The 17,812-nt window shown below is 29.9% G+C and overlaps 3 protein-coding genes across 5 annotated transcripts in view; 1 reads left to right on the top strand and 2 right to left on the bottom strand.

Moving 5' to 3' along the window:
- The window catches only part of LOC130894842 (trafficking protein particle complex subunit 10), a 34,611-nt gene that overhangs the window by 1,383 nt on the left and 15,416 nt on the right, over positions 1–17,812 (top strand). The gene's annotated exons all lie outside the window — the stretch shown is intronic.
- On the bottom strand, positions 470–11,228 carry LOC130894845 (uncharacterized). Its single transcript, XM_057801855.1, has 5 exons — positions 10,950–11,228; positions 6,504–6,567; positions 5,797–6,071; positions 3,655–4,635; positions 470–2,162 (listed from the first exon to the last, which is right to left on the bottom strand). Exons 2-5 carry the CDS (start codon positions 6,553–6,555, stop codon positions 1,764–1,766), a joined length of 1,707 nt encoding a protein of 568 aa, XP_057657838.1. The 5' UTR covers positions 6,556–6,567; positions 10,950–11,228; the 3' UTR covers positions 470–1,763.
- LOC130894844 (ATP-dependent RNA helicase DDX24) lies at positions 12,246–17,601 on the bottom strand. The gene is made up of 10 exons (XM_057801854.1): positions 17,380–17,601; positions 17,039–17,318; positions 16,809–16,979; positions 16,613–16,756; positions 15,998–16,151; positions 15,552–15,841; positions 15,281–15,503; positions 14,655–14,884; positions 14,373–14,544; positions 12,246–12,610 (listed from the first exon to the last, which is right to left on the bottom strand). Exons 1-10 carry the CDS (start codon positions 17,500–17,502, stop codon positions 12,271–12,273), a joined length of 2,127 nt encoding a protein of 708 aa, XP_057657837.1. The 5' UTR covers positions 17,503–17,601; the 3' UTR covers positions 12,246–12,270.

Here is a 17,812-nt window from a genome sequence, read left to right as displayed (position 1 = left end):
TTTTTGTCAATTTTTTCCTATCTCGAAACTTGTTATTTTGTAATTAAAAGCTCTTTTCATTTTGGTAATTTTTTACGTTACCCATGTAATTTTTTTTGAAAAACCATCATAAAATTTTCGTTTAACAAAAAAGCTAACTTTTCCTTTAAATATTAGTGCTTGGAATGAAGTTGCACTTTGATTTTTCTATTTACTTTTTTCATCAAGTTAAAGATCAATTTTATGGTGCACCCTATGCTATGCTGGTTAAATCTATTTTTTCGTAAACGTAATTCAGCTAATCAAACAAAACATTCTAAAAATGTCAAAGAACCAACAACATAGTCACGTGGTAGTTCCAATGTTGCCAGTTGTCTTATAGTCATTCTACTGTTAAAATAGTAATTTGACATCAATCATTTGATATTTATTCAACAAAATAATATTTATAACACAAATACGTAAAAAGTGAGGTTAATAAAACAAAAAATAATCTTTTATATAGAAAATATATTTACTTCTATATTGAATATTTCCACAAGTGCCAACAGTGTCTAGTAAAAATAACACCTTATAAAAATTCATAAATAATACGTACTAGAGTATTTAAATATATCAAAAAATTTGAGGATTCTCTTTTAATTATAAATAAAATTAATATTCTAAGGCAAGTATAGTTTCATATGGTATTAATATCAAATAATAGCAAATTAACAGTTTACTGGAAACCAGTAAATGAATATAATCAAAGAAATTCACTTTATAGTTAAGAACTCGTCCACTACATGGACCGTAAAACCAGTCCTGTTCGGTTGTCTGTTTTTAACATAGCTGCGATTTGTTTATATTGTTTTTTTTTGGACAAATTTCTATGAATGGATTTTTATTTCTTTGTATATTAAGTTTCTAGAATTATTGAGAAATTCTTTTTTGGTATAAATAATAGTTTGTTTATTAGCTACGAAGTTTCCTTTGTCTTTCTTTTTGCTGTTTTCTTCTTGTTTTTCTTTACTTTCTCGTTCCCTAATTGCAATTAAATTGTTCGGCATTTGATTTAACTTCAATTTCTTTCATGATTTTGATGTTATAGATTGAAAATAAGGTTGTAGTAAATATGAGACGTCAACGAGAGTCCGCTGTATGAAAATGGATAAGTGGAATGTTATTAATTATTAAAATATACTGTAATTTATTATTATACTGCTAATTAACTTGAAAACAATAGCAATAACTGATCTTTATCAAAATAATTAGTGTGTATAGGTTTTTATTAAATTAAAAATAAATTTTCGACATTTAATGATAGTAATTTCAAACTAACAAGTACTAACTTTGAAATATCAATTTTTTTCATTTTTATGTGCAAATGTTGACAGTAAAGTGAATAAATTGAAATATTTACTTATTCAAAGAAAGCCATTGACATTGTTTCCCATTTAGTACGTTTTATAATCGAATCAACAATATTTTATAAATATAAAAGATTATATAAAAAATAACCAAAACATTTAGAAATATTTCGAAAAAAAAATTATTTATACAATTTTTGAAATCGTTTGTTGAATTTTCTTGAAATCACTGGAACTACATCTCATTGCAGGGAGGTTTAAAAATAAAAGAAATGCTTGGTTATGAGTACCCCTTCAAGTTCAACCTTATTTTCAACGTAATTAAAAACAAACATTAAAAACGCAATAAAATAAATTTTTAACACGTCTACTGCCGCGTGTATTCAACCTTTAGAATTTCCAAAACGTTTTTCAATTATTTACAAATTTATTTTCCTAAAAATAACATTTTCTCCTATACAATTCCGAAGTAACTGCCAGAGCTCCTCCGGACAAAAATCTTACAAAACTATCACCTGCCAAAGGACCAATCACAAATAAATTTTCATAACCTCTGACGCAGTGCGTCAATTGATCTATATCCGCGGGATTCGTCTTGCAATCCAACGGAATATTTTTATGTATACCAAGTTTTATATGTTCTGGTAGGAAAGATAAATCCGGTCTGGATCCGATCAAAATTACAGCGAACGAAACGTTTATTTTCGATTCGACGCCGTCTTTTGAGGTTATAATCACTGTTCTGGAATCTGCATCAAAATCTGTCAATGTATATTCCGGGTAAGATGTGTAATAAGGGTAAGAGGATCCGCCGTCTAACATCATTTGGTGTACCTGTAAAATAAAAAACATAAACTTAATTTAAAAAAAACATGGCAAAAAATCAAAAACTAATCGCGAGGTTAAGTAAATTGAAGAAACCGAGGAAAAGTTACCTGAAAATTGTTTTGAAAATGAAAATGTTTTAGAACAAACATCAGAATATTTGGAAAATAGATTGAAAGATCATAAATACAATTACACGTAAATTGTAAACAATTTTTCCGATTCGAACATGAGGATGGCAGTATTTTTACGTTGAGAAATGTATTAAAAAATTACCATTGGAATATCCGCAATTTTTTTGACAATAACTTCGTCAAAATCTACGATTTGTAATTTGCATTTGGTTTTAGTGACATTTCTGTTTCCTAACCTATAAAAATAATTAAAACGAGAAATATTTGTTTAGAATGAGAAAGTAGATGTTTTATTTTTCAAATAATAACAAAAATATTGTTTGTAAAGGGTAGAATTAAATTATTGTAATGTTTTTCGTATTTATTTTTCGTGGGTTGAATTAGTAAACTATATATACCTAAATAAAATTCCAAAAATTCCATAGTAGCTGTACAGGGCCGGCTTAGGGAATCATTTTGCGAATTTACTATTTAGCCAACTCTCGAAAATACAAGAAACTTTGCAACAAAATCGAATAATAATTTTTTTTTGGTGGAATTTTTGGAAAGACAATTTTTTTACCATACCTCATATATAGATGGCGTTAACTATAACGTTTTCGTTTCTATTTAAACCGGAGGTATTTAAAAAAAATGTCTGACTATGAGTGCGGAGCCCTGCAGAGGAGCAACTCATATATCAGGGCCAACTCCAACGAACCTTCCTCCTATAAAAAAATTCTCCTCATCCAATCAAAAACTATTCAACCATTTTTTTCTCCCTAAGCGTAAAAAGGAGCTAGTTGAACAAAAAAAAACGTAAAATGAATTTAATAACAGCGAAAATTTAGTTTATTTTAATTAATTTACGCTAGGTGGCGTTGGTTATAACTTTTTCGTTTATACTTAAATCAGATCTACTTAAAGAAAGTGTTTAATTATGGATGAGGGGTTTTTATTAAGTGGTGATCCACTTTAAAGTGATTTCCTTGTCCTAAAGTCGTTTGGATCTCCTGGATCGTTTCAAAATGTGTTCCTTTTAGGACTTTTTTGATTTTGGATATGAGAAATTAGTATAAATCTTGCGAATAGGTTGGTTGTTTTGATACCGGAAGCTAAAACTGCGGTGGTGCAGCTTCTAATTGTTCGCGAATTTTTATTTTGGGACGTTCTGTACATCGTTTGCGCATACCTTTTGAATCAATTCAAAGGAATTCCGATGACGATAATATTATTATTATTTTGTTTACATTACATTTTATAAATGATGTAACCAACAATGAACTAAAGTCGATTCAAGAAATAATACGTTCGAAGACGAAAAAAAAAAACGTTATACGAGGGTTGAACGAAAAATTTTCTTTAAAATCTATTATTCGATAACTAACCTTATGGTATTCGGGATACAGATTTTCCTGAAGATGTCTGCTCAATTCCGGCGATCTCTGCCTGAAAAGATGAACGACAGGAATGTTTCTCCCTCTAGCGGCTATAATAGCGTCGGCGGCGCTCAAACCGGCACCAACTACCAAAACCGGATCGATATTTTCCCTATCGTCGGCCATATAAGTATCCAAATTATTTTCCAAACTCCTCAAATCGTAAAATATCCAATGAGGATCCTTCTTAATCCTCGAAACTTCCAATCTATTCGGCAAATCGCTGCCTCCGTTGGCTAAAATTAAATATTTACAAGCGTAAGTTAATTTTTCGTCGGTGTTGCCGTCAACGGCGTTCACAATCCAATTGGATTCGTTATCACAGATCGCGGGATTGTAAGAAGGCACCGATAGATCTAAACTAAAGGAATTTCTGAGCAGTTTCTCGTTTAAAGAAGAAGAATAAAAATTATCACAATTATAACCGTTCCTATCACAGCTGAAACTGATCGAACGTTTTTTTTCGTTCTTTTTGGGCAATTCCGCGTAGCAATTTCTGTCTCGAGGTCGTTTGCATCGAGTTTTTTTCCTATTTTTCAACATTAGGCAATCAATTGCATCGGATATACAACAACTGTGCGTTTCTATTGAATTCTCCTCGTATTCCGATTCAACGTTTTCTTTTATTTCGTCGTTTATTTTATTAACCCAGTTATTTTTCTTGTTTCGTTCGTAATCGTTTTTGATTTGTTCTACGGAATTGACGGTGATGAAATTGTGAAAGTTTTTGGAGAGTTTCATTTTTTCTGTGTACTTGACGTAATATTTGGCGACGTTGCTCGCGTAAGCCCTTTTTTCTCCAGAATCTCTCGAATCGAATGGTAAACCGGGCAAAGCCATCCAATTACCTAGGGATATGGTCAGTATTTGCGGATCCATGCGGTGCCACGATCCACCCGGGGGTCCTTTACCCAAAACGATGTGATCGATCTGAAAAATTAAATCGAATCATACGTTAAGTTTACCAAAACCATCGAAAAATCCATTTAAAAATCGAATGAATTTAATCAATACTAGAACTAACGAAAAATCGAATGAATTATAACCACTGACTGAAATCATCGAAGAATCTAATTAATTATAGTAAATAGCTGAATCATCAAACAATCAAATGGATTATAATCGATAGTTGTATCATCGAAGTATCGAATAAATTATAATGAATAGATGATTTACGAAGAATCGAATTAATAATTTTCACTGGATGGATCATGGAAGAATCGAATGCATTATAAGCAATAATTGAATCATAGAAGAATCGAATGCGTTGAAATTAATAGCAGAACCATGGATAATCGAATGAATTATAGTAAATATCTGAATCATCGAAGAATCGAATTTAATCAATAGCAGAACTATCAAAGAATCGAATGAATTATAACCAAAGGCAGAAATATCGTAGAATCGAATTAATTACAATCACTGGATTAATCATGGAAGAATCGAATGAATCATAGTAAATAGCTGATACATCAAACAATCGAATGCATTTAATCTATAGTTGATTTACGAAGAATCGAATGAATTATAATCACTGGATGAATTATCAAAGAATCGAATGAATTGAAATTAATAGTAGAACCATGGATAATTGAATGAATTATAATGAATAGCAAAACCACATCGAGAATCGATTGAATCATCGAAGAATTAACAATTTGAAATCATAAAAGTCATACGAGGTGCGACTGAAAAATAGTGAACCATTTTATTAAAAATAAACAAATAATGTCAAAATTATTACTGTGCTTTAATTTACTCGACAAATTTCAACACTTCTTTCAATTTTTTTTTAATAGCTGCAATAAACATTTTTTCATCGCATTTTTTTTAAACCGTGCCTCGTATTCAAATCATTGGTAATAAAACAAATTTAAGAAATGTTATCAAAAGGTTTATTGAAAATTTTCAAATATTATCGCCGTATTGTGCAATTTCGCCTTAGAATCAAATGGAATATTTCGAAAAACAGCGATAAAACATTTAAACAGTTCAGTAATACAAATATTTCGCTAAAATTATGTTTTTTTTTCATGAAATCTATCGTTTTTAGTCAGTTTAATTGTATAAAAATAAAGTACGTCGACTAACCTCCTTTCCGGTTTTTCTAAATTCTACCAATGGTGCCAGATCCCATCCCATATCGGCGTTAGGATGTAAAAGAGCATCCATTAATAGAGATACTTGATTAGTAGATCTACCTTCCAATCCTTGCGATAAAAATTCCAGATCTTGATAAAGAAGACATTGTCCTACCGCCGATCGTAATCTAGCAGATAACATTTCATCTGGATGTGCATCGGATACGATGTAAGGCACGTTTCCGGAAAGTACAAATGAGAGAATTATTCCACTCGGACCGTTTCCTATAAACAAAATAATCGTCTTCTAAAGAAACTGACTCTCGCGGAATTTTCATCTATTTATTATTTGACCCCTGTAAAATTTCTTCGTCACGAACATTACGCTGGGTACTTAGTTAAAAGTATAGATTGGGAAAAAACGACAACGGTAACTGAATTGTAAAAAAAAAGAAACTAGAAAATTGAAAAAAATATAATTACCTACAATTATTTTACGAGGGTTGTTTTAAAACTTTACTATCATCTTTTTTTTGTAAAATCAGCGCACGTCCGATTGAAATTCCGACAGTACCCGCCTATGAGAATGTATTACATCAGTGGCGGTTCGTGAAAAAAAATTATGGGTTTTAATATTTACTACAAGATAATGAATAGCATTTGAGATTCCTTGCCTTATATATGATGTTATTGATATAAAATTAGGTATTTACGTACCAACAATTATAACTTCTTTGTAAATAATATTTGAAGTACTACCGCTCTTCATCTTACGGATTATCTGAAAATAATACACAGATTTTTAGTAAAATGTTAATTAATACGTTATAAAGTGCGTTGACCTCAATAGTTATCTTTAGATATTTATTATAATACATATTTTCCATCGGAAGAATCCTCAAATGATTCAATGCAACGAGAAAAATTTATTTTTCGTTTTTAATAAATTTTGTTTGTGATAAATAATTTAGAAATGAGGTTAAACTTCTTGAATACCCTGTATAAAAAAATTTATTGTTTATTATTATTTTTATTGGATATACGTGCTATATATTATATTATTTTTAATTACAATATAATAATATTTATACTGGTTTACAGTACTGTAAAGTTTTTTTTCTTATTCATTTATACTATTTCTATTTACGTCCTTCATTTATTCAAACACTTCACACTACACTAAATTAAATTATCACTATCACTTAACTAACTTATACAATTTATTTAAATTGTTTGGTTCACTATGACAATTTATTTAAATTGTTTGGTTCACTATGACAATTTATTATAAACTAAACGAGCTCGTTTATATATCCAAACGAAATTCTCAAAAATTCTAGAAGAAGAAAAAATAAAACAAATAAATAGATCTTCGTAGAAATTAGTTCAAGAGAAACATTTAAAAAATAACTTTCTATGATGAACATTTATATAAAATTTATATATCAAACGCGCCCCGCCGAATTTTATATTTCGCTACGATCGGACAGGACCGACTCCAGGACATTTGTTGTCAATAGAAATTTTCCATGTATTGAAAATACTTAATTAAAAAAAAATTTATTACCGAGTTCTACCACATGTAACTCAGCGACTCCTTTAGAAATTTCAATGGTACAGTCCCGAGTTAATACCGAGTGATATTCGCATTCATTGGCTACTAACTGTATTCTGGCAATAAAAAAAATATTTATTATTGACTTCCATTTATTTCCTGAACGTTAAGAATATTTCTTTAAGGTCACAATTTGGTTATCCATCTTATTTTGACGTTTAAGGACGAAAATAATAAACAACTTTCCGTAAACACGAAATGTAGTAAACAATATCAATTGAAATTTAATCCGTTAAAAAATAAACCTCGGTGTTGCACGTTTTTTGAAGTTTTCTTGGTTCATCAGCCAAATGGCCGACGACAAACCCACCCCTATACGATAACCCTCGCGAAATTAATTTCTTACGCCGTTTCATCGATCCACTTGTCTACTGTCTTAATTTCCAGGTCTTATCTATCACGTGGTGGTAGACGCACGCGCACGTAACGTAGTATCAAGTTTTGCAGAGAAAAAGTTTTCCTATATCAGGGCCATACCCAAAAATTTACCATATCTCCATATTTCTTTCAAAAAATAACCAAACGGGGAAGGTCTTTCTGTTTTATTCATTTATGTAAAAGATAATTTGATTTGACAACATAATTTGGATTTATTCTAAAAATATTACGATTGCAATGCAATTTACAACTGTCAAGAAATCAGTATAACCGTAGCAAATTTATAGGGGTAGTTATTACCATTTTGCGATTTACGTGAATAATTTAATTGGAAAAATCTCACCAAATATCAGGGTTTATACTATGAAAAGATAGTTAAAGAAATTGTGGAAACAATATATAAAACAGTTTCGCAATAGAAATTAATAATTAATAAACCATTGTATTTAAAAACTAGAATTTGCAGTTAAAATTTGAATTGAATTACATAAAAAACAAAAAGTATCGTTAACATTAAAAATAGTAATACACACAGGACGACAAAAATTATACGAGGGTTATTTGAAAAGCTGCCGAAAGTTGATTGTTACTTGGTTTTATCTAAACAACCTGAACTTGGAAAATCAGTGGGTAGACAATTACCAGAACCCCTCGCAAATAGAGATTCTGAAGGAAATTCTGTTCTTCAAAATAATCTCGAGCTGTCAATACCAAGATATATAATTTGATGCAAAATTTAAGCGGAATAACTTTAAAGAACTCGTTGGTATTAAATTCCTACCACTACCAGCTTTAAATCCAGACTTTGCACCGCCAGATTACTATTTATTCAGATCCATGACGGAAAAATTTTAATCCAAAGGAAATATTGGAAATTCAGGGCGAAATAAGTAATTTTACGTCGTTGAAAGCGGCAGAATCCTTTGTTATTTTTTCATTATACCGATTTAGTATAAATCCAGAGGAGGATCTTCTGCACAAATATCGATCATTTTCAATACATATTATTCATCTTGGGGTGATATTGACAAGTCTAAATACCCAGAATTTGTTGATTATTATCAATTATTCACGGTACATTGTTAATATTTTCAAATAAGATTACGCGTTATCTGATTTTTTTTGCAATGTCACGTAATCACTTTATTTTATCTCTAATTTTATAATAATTATTCAACTAAGATGGAACAATAATTTTTAAGCCTTGTCTAATAATTCGGAAAACTTAGACAAGTCGTGTACTTGAAATCGTCCATTCGATTTGTCAAAAAAATTATCAATATATTACTACACATTATTTTTTCTAAAATTTGTCATGGATACATTCGAGCTAGTCCGGCCATGAGGTTTGTTTACATAACCGAGCTATACTGTCAATAAATGTCACTTGACAATGTATATAAACTACAGGGTCGGACTGGTTTGGAAGATTCTCACAAAAACGTATTAAAGCAAATTAGATTGCTGTTGTTTTTTTTTTGTAGGGACATTTATGAAGTTGAGTCTACGTTAAATAATTCGGAAAAATTATTGGATCGATTTAACATTGATATAGCGAAAACCACATTTCGATATCTTTTTTCTGTCGTTAGATATTTTGAGAAATGTGACGACCACGCCATGTGTTCTTGCATTTAAAACAACTTAATATAGGTAGACATTTCCTCAATAAAACGATAATCCTTCGACCCCTAACTAACAGATACATGACCCAGGAAATCAAAGTAATCCTCTCCGATATACCTGATACACTTTTTAGGAAAAGCCAATATATTGTATCCTTCTACCTTCTCAAAATGCCATACGAGACGTTTGGAATCAAGGGTAAATTCATTCTGTCTCGGGACATCGAAACAATCAGATCTCAAACGCCGAGATCCCGACGAAGCTACGCCGTTTCTAGAGATTCCGCTCGCGCGACATAGTTTAATTTTTTGATCTACCTCTTCACTAACCTCGACGCTAAGACTAGCTCATAAATATGTTTTTTTTTTCAAAAATATATATTGTTAAATTCCCATTCATTAATTTATTTTATTGAGAAAATTAATCATGAATAACTGTGAAACCGGCCAAGGTTAAAGGACTGATAATAATTAGATGAATAAGTAAATTCCAACGTGACAACGAATTAACATATTATCTAACGACAACATAATTTTACTATTCTAGAATATATAGATACGTAAAACGGTGTTCATTGTTTGCTAAATTTAACTACTACATATAAACATAAAGTATAACAAACTAAAAAAGAAATTAATCAGCGTTGTTTCATCATTTGAGTTTGATGAATCTTCTTTGTCTACGTCGCTTAGATTAGTAGACTTTGGAGAATAATCTTTGACCATACAGAATGACGGTAATCCTGTTGCGCTGCGCCAGAAATTACTGGATATACCTCACGAAGAGGATCCATTCAGTGAACGTGTTAAAAAAAATTGGGAAACTAGTTTTTGAACGTTCCGACCGCAATCAATTTGATACGACCGCATTGGAATTCAGCTCAAAATTCCACATTTATTTAAATACAGTGTTTTTTTCAAAATTTTGTTATAAAAAAGGTCATTTATTTTGCAATACCCTACATATAATTTGATAAAACTGCATATAGTAAGAACGAGGAATAATCTATGTATAAAGAAATATACAGTGTTTACATTTACAATAAACTAATATCACATAAATATCGACATCTTTTTAGATATATACCGGGTTGTTAAAAAATTTCGTGGACTGTTGACTATTTGGTAAATTTGAACACTATTAAAAAACAAAAAGGAAAAATATTCCCTGGGTTTTTTTAATACTTCCTCTGTTCCCATAATAAAAATAGATAATTAGTAAATAGGTTACTGTATCTATTTTGGAGACGGTTTTAAACGGGTAGATTCTAGAACATAATTATTTTAAACCTCGTATATTACGTCGTCAATACTTGATTCAAAACTAACCTTATTATTTTTTTCTGTTAATTATTTTTTCTATCATACCAAATGAAAAAATTCTACCCCAACTCTTTTACACTATCAGACGTTTTAGTACGATACGATGATACGTCTTCAGTGCTCGAAAATATTTATTCTTATAAAAATGTGACCTTTCACAAAAGGTAATCAATGTATAATGTGTATTAAAGTCTCCCTTAGAAATGTAAAAAAAACACTCACCCTTATATAATATCGTCCTCGAAAATAAATTATTAGTAATTGAAGGTTTGTCGATTTATAATGACAATTAAAAATAAATTTGTCACGATTATTGGATCGATTCGTACTTTTTTTTCAATTTCGAGGTACAAATCCACAGATAACCTCACGATCCGTACACCACAACGCCGTAGTCACTAATGGTACGAGAGTCTAGCATTTCATAATATCCGAATGATTTTCATGACTGTATCAGCGCTGTTGTCATATCGTCACTTATTTTACTTTAACTACCGATAGCTGTAATCAAGAATTAAGTAATTACGTTTAACCTTGTATTTCTATTTTAGATTTATATTAATTTTTAACATATTTCATGTAATGATTCTTATTGAATCGATATAAAGGTCTTATATACTTTTTTATTATTATTAAATATCGGATTAATTAATAAGACACTTTGTGTATTAAAACCGGCAACAGGGTAAATATCAATTTACTCAAATGTACGCAACGTTTAACTACCGGCCCGGCCGGCAGATAATTTTTTGCGGTTTATATAAAATAAATTATACTTATTAAAAGTTGTCCTACATCGTAAGTTTGTGGATTTAACAATATTTATACCGGAAATAAAATTACTCGGAAGTCTATTAACCAGTCAACCTTCTTTTGTTTGCTTCCCAACTACACATTGATCGCAATTCTCAAGGCCGTAAATTATTAAGGATGTAGTGATGCTGAGATATAATCTAATAAACTGTTACCGGCTAATGGTATTATTAAGAAACATTTTCAACTTTCCCCGTATATCAGATCTCCAGCATTGCCTTGGTGAATATTTCGGAATAAATTTTTTTTTCAATCTGTCATTGATTAAGTGACTGTAAATTAAGTAACAGTGAAGGAATAACTGTTTATTTAGTAAGCGCATCTCTAGTGAAAAGTATTATACTACACAGAGACGGATCGAGAAAAATTAGAGCACATTTATAATTTTTAAAATTATATTAAATAACATTTTACTGAAATTTTTCTTGTTCAACGTAACTTTAGATTGTTTCATGTTATTCTTTTTTCTTTTATATCAATATTCGTTCCTGATTTTATCCTTCGCATTTTTTTTTATCAAATCTTTAAATAATCCATCGTATTCACTCTTACTCTAAGATAACAGTGACAAATAACTGCTTATTCAACACGTACATCACTACTAAACAATACTCTATAATACAGAGTCGGATCGAGAAAAATGTGTACATCGGTAATTATTTTTATATAGTTTCAAATATGGTGATATAAATAAAACTAATTGCATATTGATTAAAATTTTATTAAAAATCTATCGTTTCTTCTTATTTTTAATCGGTTCCATATTTTTTTTGTTAAACATATAACTAATAGCTTGCGGTCTTTCTACGTTATTCTTTTTTCTTTTATATAAACGTTTACGTCTGGGTTTTTCCTTCGTATTGTCTTTTAGCGTATTTTTAACCAATTCAACCGCAGATTCATTGGAATTCCCACCATTTATAGTCGACAAACTTTGAGAAAATAACGGATATTTTTCATAAACACCTTTAGGAAATATAGGCGCGCTCAGCAACGATGCCAGCTGTTTCTTTTTCAATTCTAAAACTTTTTTGGATTTTCTAACATTCTCATAATCGTATTTCCTCGCTCTATACAGAATAGTTAAGAAAATATATGAAAAATAATCAAAATATCATTATAAAGATTCGAACTAAAATGTTTGTTATTGAAAGATTAAAATCAATTGCATAAAACGAAATAAAGAAAAAAATCTTTCGCATTAGAAAAATGTTTTGAATGTCATTGTTACAAAAATTTGTCAACACCCTGTATATCAACCGGACAATAACACTTTGAAACCGACTGGTCAAACGAGTGTGGGTAAAACCAGATATTAATCATTACGTGGCGTGGGCGTGTTTTATTGGAAGTATTATTTTTCATGAGGAGCTTCGTTGGATTATAAAAAACAAATTTGTAACATATACCAAGAAAAACTACTATTGATGAAAGATAAATGAAAATTATTTTAATAAACATAGATAGTTAAATTTGGCAAAACCTGTAATTAGAAATTTTATGTTAACTATAAAATATTGATTTACACAGATAAATTATTCATAGAATCTCGTTTTTACTACATATATTAACATATGAACCGTTAAATAAACGAATTATTCCATATTTATAGTAAATAAATTAGTTATTAAATGTAAATTTTTTCAAATAGTTGAGTTTAAATACTAAAATCATTAATAATCTGTAATATGTATACAAATGTGATATGAAATAATTTTTTCTAGATATTGTCGTGTGAAAAACGTCATTACCCGTCCGATCCTGCTGTTTGTTTACATCACCTAATTAACCTCACTAGAACATGACACATGACAGGTACGTTCGGCGATGTAAACAAACAGCAGTGCCAGACTAGCTCTAACGACAGTACATTAATATATAATATATTTCTATTCCTAACTTTAAGAATGTTGATTGGATATAATCAAGTTTGAAATCCTGGAATATTCATATATATATTTCATATAATAATTTTAACCTATCAATAAATGTATTAAAAAATGAGTCAAAATATTTTTTATTATATATAATAAATAATATAAATATTGTCGTGTAGCTTTCGAAACAGACCGGTTCTGCTGTTTACATAATCGACAAACCTACTTGTTTCCACACGACAATACAATAAAATAAAATATATTTTTATTTGGAAATATGAGAACCGAATTGCGATTAGATCTAATTAAGTCACAAACTTGAAATAATCAACAATTTTTAACCTGCCATCAATTTTTTTTGAAAAATCGAGTCTCATTATTATCGTGTAATATCAGAACCACTCCGGTCCTGCTGGTTGTTTACATTACTGAACCATACTGCCAAGAAATGTCAATAAAAGCTTTTCACAAAAACGTATTAACGCAAATTAGATTGCTGTTTCTATAACTAAACCGAATTTTGATTGCATTTGGCAAGTTATGAAAGTTGTCAAACGTCTTTAATTTTTCAAAGAATGTAGAAAAACACGGCTAGATACTATTTTTTTTTAAAACATTTTCGTGGATGCATATAAGCCAGTCCAGTAATCCCATTTGATTATATTTTTAAACAAAACTGTTTAAAAATATCATTTCACAGGACACTTGGACGTTTCGAGCGACAATATATTAATACAGATTTTTATTTTGAAATTTAAGAACCGAATTTTGATTGAATATTGTAGTTACAAATCTAACATTCTGTAATTGACAAGCCACTTTTTCTAGACCATAACATCCAGCAAAAAAATTTGTGTGCCAAAATTAGATGGGAACAACCGAAAGAATGTTCCTTTCGAGTTTGTTTTTGTATTTTATCAATAACCCTCTTAATTTTGTGTTAAAAAAAGGATACACGTCGTCGACGACGATATCCATATCTTCAGCTGCTTTTAGTAACCAACCATTCTCGGAATTCGCTTTTTTAACCTGTAACTGCATTATATCCAGTTCTCTTGCAAGATCTACCCTCTTCTTAACTGCGTTTAAAAAATTTTCTTGTACTGGAAATGTCGGCAAATCCTCACCTAAGTAAAATAAAAATAACAACATAACCTCATTGTTTTTACATTTCCTCAATTCCCATACGAATTTCAAAATCCAGCAACGCCTGTTGAATTGAATTGAATTTACTCACTTTTTCCTAAGGTTCTGCATAATTTTATATAATTGGGAAGTTCGTTGGGTTCTATTAGGAGAATTGTAATACCTTCACGAGAAGCTCTTGCAGTTCTACCTGATCTATGTACGTAACTTTCGCTGGTACGAGGAGTTTGGTAATGTAAAACGTGATCGATTTTTGGTATATCTAATCCTCTAGCGGCGACATCTGTTGCCACTAATATGCTGTTTTCTTTATCTCGAAATCTACAATAAACTCGATCGATTAGTTCGGGCCAGTAAGACATTTTGTGGTAGGTGCACCCGAGCCAGCCCGGTCATGTCGTTTGTTTACAAGGGCATGAAGCAGGTCTTCAGACGTACCTCATAGTACAGTCTTCAATCAAGCTGGTAACAAGCCAACACAGATCCTGACTATATATCGTTAGACAAAAGGCCAATAGAGAAGAAGCCTACAAAACGTCAGTTGAGAAGTTAGCTCGGCAATGTAAAAAAACGACAGGACCGGACTTCCCATATTTTAAAATAGATTTTCATTTTAAAATTAAAAAGCTGAATTTTTATTAGATTAAATCAAGTTGTGAATTCTGAAATGTTTTAAACAATATTTTGAAATATGAATCAATTAAATTGAACAATTACCGTTCAAGATTTTTTAATCTCTGTCGTTGTTGCATGGATGCATGTAAAGGTAACGGCTGAAAGTTCAAGAGGTTAAGTAAACCTGCCAAACGTCTAACACAACCGATAGAATTACAAAAAATCAACGTCCTACCAGGATGCTTAGTAAGAAAATAAAATAGATAATAATCTTTTTCATTAATGCTACAAGTGATTTTACTTTCAGTTAGAGTTTCAGAAGTACCTGAAAAATATAAATTATTAAATTGTATTTAAATATAAAATTGCTCACCTTTTCCTTCTGATATATCTACTACTTTAGGATTAGACATTCCCAATAGATCCACTATTTTTTGTAATTTCAAAACCGGCGTCATTTCGGCAACATTCGATTTTTTCAATTTATTTTTATTTTTTAAATATTTCGGTAGTTCATGTATTAAAGTAAGCGTTGCAGAAAATACAAAAGTTTGTCGTTTTTTACGTTTATTTTCATCTAAATTGATTCTTTCCAAAAGTTCCTGCAACTCTTGAAAATGATCCTTTTCCAACATCCTATCGGTTTCGTCAATAGCCAAAAATCTACAAAATTAATTGAATGCTCCAGTATTTTTCAAAATTCCACTTTTTACTAAATCAAAAAAAGGTTTTTACAAAAATTTGATTAGAAAAGCAAATTTTGTAGTTAGAAACACTGTAAATATAAAATATTGAAATATCTCACAATTTCTTAAATACCTTATGTTATCAACTTGTGAAAGATGTAGATTTCCTTGTTTGATCAATTCCCATAATCGACCAGGTGTAGCAACTACTATTTCAGGACCTTTGGATAAAATTCTCTCTTGTTTTACTTCTGCCAGTCCACCAACAACCACTGCTATGTTTATTCCTATAACCATTCCATCAAATAATAAATTTATGGTCTAGTAAACAAATTTTCTTCAATTTCTTTCTTTTTAAACCTTTGTTAATAAATTGTCGTGATTTTATGTCTTTTTTAATTGAAAATTCATTTTTAAACAGATAAAGATTCTAAATAATTCAAAATTAAATATTTTTAACTCCTTAAAAACAATTTTCAATTAAAACAGATATAAAATCATGAGGATTTATCAACAATAAACAAAGATTTTAACAAAATTTCCTTTTATTCAACAAGATAATATTATTACAATCTGTTTAATTTTTTTATGGCTCAAAATATTCTCCTTTCCTTTCTCTTTGGTAAATATTCCTTTTTTTAGTGCAAATAAACTCAAAATTTGATAAATATTGTTTGAACGATGGTACTTTAAGTATCAGCTAACAATTAGAAACAATAATATCAATTTTGATAGATTCCATGCTTACCTGTATATTTAGCAACTGCAACTAGGTGATTTCGAACCTGAAAAGCTAATTCTCTAGTCGGAGTTAAGATAAGTGCGTACAAAGGTTTTAGCACAGTTGTTTCTTTGATATTAACATCATTGATTAGTTTAACACATCCCGTATCTAGAAATTTAAAAGAAAATCACATGTTTATTTAAATATTTGTTATACAAACCATTTAATTCGCTCTCAAAATCTGATTCATCCGAATTCGATCCGTTTTCATGAGAATTATTAGACTCAACACGTTTTTCTTTGATTTTTAATATACCCGTTAATATGGGTAGTCCAAAAGCTAAAGTTTTACCACTACCGGTTTCAGCAGCTCCTAAAATATCTCTTCTACCTGAAAATATTTAAAAATATATTTAATGAAATATATGAAACATTATAATAATCAATTACCTAAAATTCCTGGTGGTAAAGTTAGAGATTGAATGTGAGTAGGTTTGTGATATCCTAATTCTGCAATAGCTCTCAAAATAAGTTCAGGGATATTGTAGGAATTCCAAGCGGTGATATCAATTTCTGGATTCTCATCACAAACATCGTCAGTGTCTTTTATATTCGTTGTTGTTCCCGATTGAGATGGAATGAAATTAGGATCTTCGCTGCACGTTCTTTTATTTTTTTCATTATTACTAAGTCTTCTTTTCCTCTTATGCGAGGAAGTTTTCTTTTTAATCTGATAATCAACATTTACGATGGAAATTAATCCATAATCAATTAAAAATTATGTTACTTACGTGTTGTTGTGAAAACTCTTTCAAATCATAATCAGTACATTCTTCGATTCCAATCAAATCACTGAAGTTTTCAGAAAATAATTTATTATCAAATGTAATTGGTCGCCAATTTACTTTATCCATGTTTTATTGATTTTTCAAAAAATTATACATGTGAGGAAACGTATTTTTGTTATTAATAATTTGAGGTTATGTTCAGTCTTCTTTTTGATGTAATCTAATGGCCACTGTCTTATATAAGATCGTGATAATACATAATTATTGAACTGAAACCATAAAATAACACACTTATATGTATTATTCGTTTACAAATAATTTATATTATTAAAATTAGAAGATTTATGTGGACATACAACTTTATAACTACTTGTTTTAAGACCCAAATGTAGAAAATCTTACCTGTTGACTTATATCTACTAAGTTCAAGATATAA

Source organism: Diorhabda carinulata, chromosome 6 (assembly GCF_026250575.1).
Source record: "Diorhabda carinulata isolate Delta chromosome 6, icDioCari1.1, whole genome shotgun sequence".
NCBI classification, from domain to species: Eukaryota; Metazoa; Arthropoda; class Insecta; order Coleoptera; family Chrysomelidae; genus Diorhabda; species Diorhabda carinulata.
The sequence above is the reverse complement of the archived record's forward strand: the minus strand, read 5'-3'. Positions and strand labels throughout refer to the sequence as shown.

Coding starts and splice junctions, on each gene's coding strand:
- LOC130894845 (XM_057801855.1), bottom strand. CDS start 6,555: ATGAAGAGCGGTAGTACTTCAAATATTATTTACAAAGAAGTTATAATT. Junction 6,072..6,503: donor CAAAGAAGTTATAATTGTTG/GTACGTAAATAC, acceptor TTTTGTTTATAG/GAAACGGTCCGAGTGGAATA. Junction 4,636..5,796: donor TTAGAAAAACCGGAAAGGAG/GTTAGTCGACGT, acceptor TTAATTTTTCAG/ATCGATCACATCGTTTTGGG.
- LOC130894844 (XM_057801854.1), bottom strand. CDS start 17,502: ATGGATAAAGTAAATTGGCGACCAATTACATTTGATAATAAATTATTT. Junction 17,319..17,379: donor AAGAGTTTTCACAACAACAC/GTAAGTAACATA, acceptor GTTGATTATCAG/ATTAAAAAGAAAACTTCCTC. Junction 14,885..15,280: donor AGATTAAAAAATCTTGAACG/GTAATTGTTCAA, acceptor AGTTTATTGTAG/ATTTCGAGATAAAGAAAACA.